The 6,291-nt window shown below is 47.1% G+C and overlaps 1 protein-coding gene across 1 annotated transcript; it reads left to right on the top strand.

Moving 5' to 3' along the window:
- Positions 1-278: 278 nt before the first annotated feature.
- On the top strand, positions 279-4,523 carry LOC135499344 (uncharacterized). Its single transcript, XM_064790089.1, has one exon. The coding sequence runs from the start codon at positions 279-281 to the stop codon at positions 4,521-4,523; it is 4,245 nt and encodes a 1,414-aa protein (XP_064646159.1).
- Positions 4,524-6,291: the final 1,768 nt, after the last annotated feature.

Here is a 6,291-nt window from a genome sequence, read left to right on the forward strand (position 1 = left end):
TAGTGCGGTTTGTTAATAGAGCGGCCAAGGAGGCCAATGACCCTGTTTTCGGAAGTCGACAAACTCAAGGAGCGCCAAACTCAAAGCGACCGGACAATAAGCTGGGCTATAAACCAAAGACCACCAATGTCCCTGGGCGTCCCAAGGCCACGAATTTCGCCTTGAGCACCGAAGCAGGACATTCCCAGGGCCACAATGATCATGACACTGATGGTGTTTGTCTCCTGAATCCGAGCCATGGAGTTCACACGTTGTTCCAATGCCCAGATTTCAAGGAAATGAAACCATCAGATCGTTTCAGCTTCACGCGCCAGAACAAACTTTGTGACAATTGTCTTAAGCACAATCATTTCTCTGCTCGATGCACACTAAATCGCCGGTGCAGTGTGCCTGGGTGCGGCAAGAAGCATACCAAGTTCCTTCATCTCTTGGAGGATAGGCCTACAGCTGGCACACTGGCCACTGTCAGGCCAAGGGACAGGACACCGTCATCATCCTCTAGTTCAGGAGCCAGCAGGGATCGAGGGACAACGCCTAGACCTGATGCTGTGTCCGCACAAAACGCTACCGGTAGTGTTACGGGGGCCGGCAGCCCCATAGCTCTCCCTGTGGCTCCTGTCAAGATTAGGGCCAAAGGCGGGGCCGGTGGAGTTGTGACGACATATGCGCTGTTGGACACCGGGTCAACGAATACGTTCTGTTGTGATAGTCTGTTGGATGAGCTGGCTGTCGATGGAAAAGACTCGCTGTTGGCTTTGACGACCCTGGGGTCCAAGTGCCAGCAGGTGCCAACAAAGGTGGCTGCTTTGGAGGTCATGGACATGGACGAGAAATGTTTAGTCCAGCTGCCTTTTGTGTATTCAAGACCAGAACTTCCTGCTCCCAACGAGGCAGTTATGGCACGGGAGGCTAGTGACAAGTGGCCTCACCTCAGGGATTTGGATTTGCCTCGTGTGGCGCCGACGTGTGTGAAATTGCTAATCGGCCAGGATATTCCTGAGGCCCTGTTGCCCATGGAGGTCAGGCAGGGGAACCCTGGGGAGCCATATGCCACTAAGACGGCTCTGGGGTGGACCCTCAATGGGCCCATGGGTCAGCAGAGTCTGGGAAACGTGACGACAACATGCAATTTCATAGCTGCCGATCACAGGTTGGAGCGCCAACTTGAGAGAATTTGGGAACTTGAAAGATCAAGTGACGATGATATTTTGGCACTGTCTGTGGAGGACAGGAGGGTGGTGCAAACGTGGACTGATTCTGTTAGTCAGGTCGACGGACACTACCAATTACCGATACCGTTTAGAGACAGTAATCCGCGACTATCAAACAACGTTGTGATGGCGAAACATCGCTTGGACAGCCTTCAGCGAAAGTTTGAACGTGATGAGGAGCTCTACCAGAACTACAAAACTGGTGTCGAGGAGCTTCTAAGCAACGGTTTTGCTGAAAGAGTGCCTGAAAGTGAAATATCGGGACCGCAGGGCAAAACCTGGTATTTGCCCCACCACCATGTTTCGAATCCGAATAAGGATAAAATCAGGATCGTGTTTGACTGTTCAGCATCCTACAAGGGAGACTCCCTCAACACTAAGGTGTTGCAAGGACCAGATTTGACGAACAAACTCATTGGTGTGCTATTGCGATTTAGAGAGCAGAACATTGCAGTCATGGCCGACATCAAGGCGATGTTTCATCAAGTTTGGGTCGAACCCGATGATCGTGATGCATTACGCTTTCTCTGGTGGCCAGGAGGCGATATGTCTTTAGAACCAGTGCCATATCGCATGTGCGTACACCTTTTTGGCGGCATCTGGAGCCCCAGTGCTGCTAATTTTGCTCTCAAGCAAACCGCTTCAGATCATATTGAGGCTTTCGATGATATGACAATTCAGAGTGTGGTGAAAAGATTGTATGTGGATGACCTATGCAAGTCTGTCATTGATACTGAGGTGGCCATCAGACTTGCAGACCAGCTTTGCCGTCTTTTACAGCTTGGAGGCTTCAGGCTGACTAAGTGGGTCAGCAATGACAGAGAGGTAATCGCGTCGCTGCCACTAGAGGAAAGGGCACCAAAGGTGAAAGATTTGGATCTGGACAATTCGAATTTGCCGATGGAACGTGTTCTTGGGGTCTCCTGGGACCCAGAGACGGACTCCCTGGGAGTCAATGCCAAGATAATGGACAAGCCGCTTACTAGACGTGGTTTACTTAGTGATGTCAGTAGCGTATATGACCCTATGGGCATTGTCAGCCCATTTGTCATGCCCGCTAAGTGTCTGATTCAGGAGTTGTGTCGAAGGGGCGCTGGATGGGATGAACCGCTTTTGGAGCATGAGGAGCTTGAATGGAACACCTGGCGAAGTGGTGTGGAGAAGCTCAAGCTGTTCTCGGTAAACAGATGTTTCCATCCGTGTGATTTTGGTGATGCCACCGCTACCGAGCTTCACCACTTCTCCGATGCAAGTGAAAGGGCCTATGGCTCTGTGGCATATCTGAAGCAAACAAATCGAGAAGGAAAAATTCATGTCACCATAGTATTTGCCAAGTCTAAGGTGGCGCCATTGGCAAATGTTACTATTCCGCGCTTGGAATTGCTCGCTGCAGTTGAGGCTGTCAAGATTGATCAACTGTTGCGACGGGAACTTGACATTCAGATAAAGTCAACAACGTTCTGGACCGACAGCACGTTGGTTCTACAGTTCATAAACAATGAATCAAAACCATTAAAGACATTTGTGGCTAACCGTGTCACATACATCCGTTCATATACCTCCCCATCACAGTGGAGGCATGTTGAGACTGATAAAAACCCTGGGGATGATGTTTCACGTGGCTTGACTGCAGATCAGATGTTGTCTTCAAAGAGGTGGGTCTCAGGGCCAGATTTCGTGTGGAGTGACATTGAGAAAACCGATACGGGGATCCCCCCTCTCTCTGAAAACTGTGAGGTCAAGAAAGCCCGAGTATTTAGTACAAATGCCAACACCAACCCAGAAATGTGTGTGGATGGTCTCATAGAATACTATTCATCATGGAATAGGTTGCGGCGTGCTGCTGCCTGGTTCCTCCGTTTAAAGGGGCTGTTGAGATCCAAAGTGAAAAAGGATGCAAAGCCAGTGCCCAGTGGCAGTCTCACGGTGGAGGAAATCGAACAGGCCGAGGTCTCGCTCGTTCAGTATGTTCAGAAACGCGCATATTCAGCCGAGCTGCGTGATCTCGAAAATGGACAACAATGTGTCAAAAAATCCAGCTGCATTTACTCGCTTGAGCCATTGCTCGATGACTCTGGAGTCCTGTGTGTGGGTGGTAGGCTACAGAATGCCCCCATCCCTGCTCGTCAGAAACACCAGTATATCATTCCGACAAGTTCGCATTTGGCGACTTTATTAGTGAGACATTATCATGAGGTTTCAGGACATTCAGGCAGGGAGTACGTTTTGTCCTTGACACGACAGAAATTTTGGCTGCCAAAACCTAGGAATCTTCTGCAGGTGGTGCTTTTCGATTGCCCTCACTGTCGGAGAAAGAAAGCTCGCTTGATGAAACAGAGGATGGCAAACCTTCCACTGGACCGCGTTGTACCGTATGAACCTCCGTTTTCGAATGTGGGATGTGATTGTTTTGGACCCTTTATGGTGAAAAGGGCCCGATCAGATGTGAAGCGCTATGGTTGTATATTCACGTGTCATGTCACACGTGCCATTCACATTGAAATTCTGCTTTCAATGGACACTGATTCGTTGATAAACGGGCTTAGGCGCTTTACAGCTCGTCGCGGGAACCCCGCGAGAATCAGATCTGACAATGGGACAAATTTTACCGGAGGAGACAATGAACTGAGAAAATCCATTAGTGAGTGGAATCAATCCACTACAGACAAATTCCTTGCTCAAAAGGGAATTCAGTGGGTGTACAATCCTGCAGCTGCCAGCCATTTCGGAGGCTGCTGGGAGCGGCTTATCCGGAGTGTCCGTGCTACGCTGATTTCCGTCATGAGCATGCCATCAGTTAGGGGACAGTCCCTCGGTGATGAGGAACTCTCTACTTTCATGTGCGAGGTTGAAGCTATTGTAAATGGGAGGCCCATCACAATTGTTTCGGATGATGTGCGCGATATGGAGCCGCTAACTCCTAATCATCTATTGTTGATGAGATCAGGAGCGACACTGCCACCTGGTGTTTTCGTTGATCGAGACATGTATCGCCGCAAATGGAAGCAGGCCCAGTATTTGGCCAACATATTCTGGGAACGGTGGGTGAAAGAATATTTGCCCACACTACAGAAGCGCACTAAATGGATCGAATCAAGTGACAATTTGAAAGTTGGTGACGTTGTCTTGGTTCTGGATGAGTCGACTCCGAGGAATCTGTGGCCATTGGCCCGCGTCGTCGAGATCTTCCCAGGAAAGGATGGTCTCGTTCGGTCCGCCTGCGTTAAGACCAGGATCAGCACACTGACACGTCCTATCCACAAACTGAGTTTGTTAGAATCCAGTGTTGCTGAGCTGGAGGACAATGATTGATTTGGATCTGCACAGTGTATATAGTGTAGTAATCTGACAGTGACAGTATTTTTCAATTCAGGACTTCTTAGGATGTGAAGTTAGATTGAATGTCTCTGATACCTGACTCTGTGTGTTCAGTTTTGCAATTTTCTACAGTATAAGTTGTTGTCTCAGTCCGGTTGTCAACCTCAGACCTTTTTAGGGTTAGATTCAAGCTTGGGTTTTGGCCTGGGTTTATTTGGTTATTACATGCATAATGTACATGCCAGTGTTTCAAAGGTTGCAACAATCTTTCAATTTATTAATTTATTTTACATTAGGTCTTTTGGGTGACAATCGGACGAGACAATTGTTTATTATGGTGTTGAACAGAAGCAGTGTAGTCAAGCTTCTTATATCTGAGAGTTTCAGATGTTTATTTTCGAAGCAGTGTAGTTTGGCTTCGCATAGTGTTGCATTTATGTTCAAAATTATTCATTTGGGAATTTCTAAGCAAATTCTGGTGTTTACTGTGAAGTCACTCAGGAGACGTCCTGATAGTCTTTGTAGGATTTTTGTTTTTATAGGTTTACTTAGGCACAACCTTTTGTGCGATACTTATCAATGACCATTGCCTCTTTTTGGCATTTTAGTTGTCGGTGTTTAAAGTTTAAAGGGGAAATAACTTGTGTATTTCATTTGGTCTAAATTTGGACCACCTGTAATTGGGTTTTTACTACAAGTTGTAGTCTGTTTGTTTATACTTGTGGAAGCCTGGTGTAAATGATAAGGTTGGTCTTCTCATTTAGAGGGCCGGGATGTTACCGCCGCGTGTCTTCAGCGGATCCAACGGCGTGTGGGGAATTGGTCCGCAAAATTTGCTTACGCCATGACGACATTCTTTTCTGAAGGATCTTTGCGGATCACTTCTTTCTTCAACTAATAATTTGTTACAGGCAGCTTGCCTGGGGTGCTAAATGTGTTAAAGTCCTCGATAATTGCACCAAGTTTCTGTAAGTATGAATAAAATGGTATAGTTCGGCCTACTTTGGTCACAAATAGAGTTTTTCTGGCAATGCCGCTTAGCCCTGGACGCCAGCGTGGTTGGGACATGTGTCTTCAGTCTTCGACTGTCTGTATTGCTATTATTCTAGTAACTTGATCGATCATCTCATGATTATAAGGACTATAGGTTGTTTATTTGTGATTCTGATGTTAAAATGAGGGATCATTGTCTGTAGAATACTGTATAAAAGCGTTTTGCTGATATTGTCTCAGCTCCGACATCCCTTGCGGTTCTACTACCTCATGGTCTAGTAGTTCCATTGTCTTCTCGAAGATGGCAGCACCGTCCGGGACGTCTGCTAGCTTTGTCTTGAAGGTTGTGACTTTGTCCTTCTTTGGATTAAGTGCTGTTTTTGCTGCCTGAATGGTATTGTTTAGGCTTTTAGCTTATGCCTGTCTGTAATTTGTGTATTTTCAGTGAACCCTCACATGATCCTCAAGTGTTTACCTCACCATTCCTCAGCTGAAATCTCACCTGTTAGATGCGTCATCTTCACGTCAACTTCACTTCGAAGATTCAACCCTCAACTCACCTTACCTGATGTACCTTGCTATAGATGTTGTTGTTTTGATAAATTTACGAGGAGTTTACAAGACTTGGACTGGAATTTTCGTTTATCTAGGAGGACTTAGATATCGCTAACAGCCTACTAGCCTAGGTTGTCCTGATGTGATTGGACGCCCGTGTGACGGCGCTCACACCCTCAACCATTATCGGTACCACCGTTATCGCCATCAGCAC

The sequence above is a fragment of the Lineus longissimus genome, chromosome 15 (genome assembly GCF_910592395.1).
Source record: "Lineus longissimus chromosome 15, tnLinLong1.2, whole genome shotgun sequence".
In the NCBI taxonomy this organism is placed as follows: domain Eukaryota; kingdom Metazoa; phylum Nemertea; class Pilidiophora; order Heteronemertea; family Lineidae; genus Lineus; species Lineus longissimus.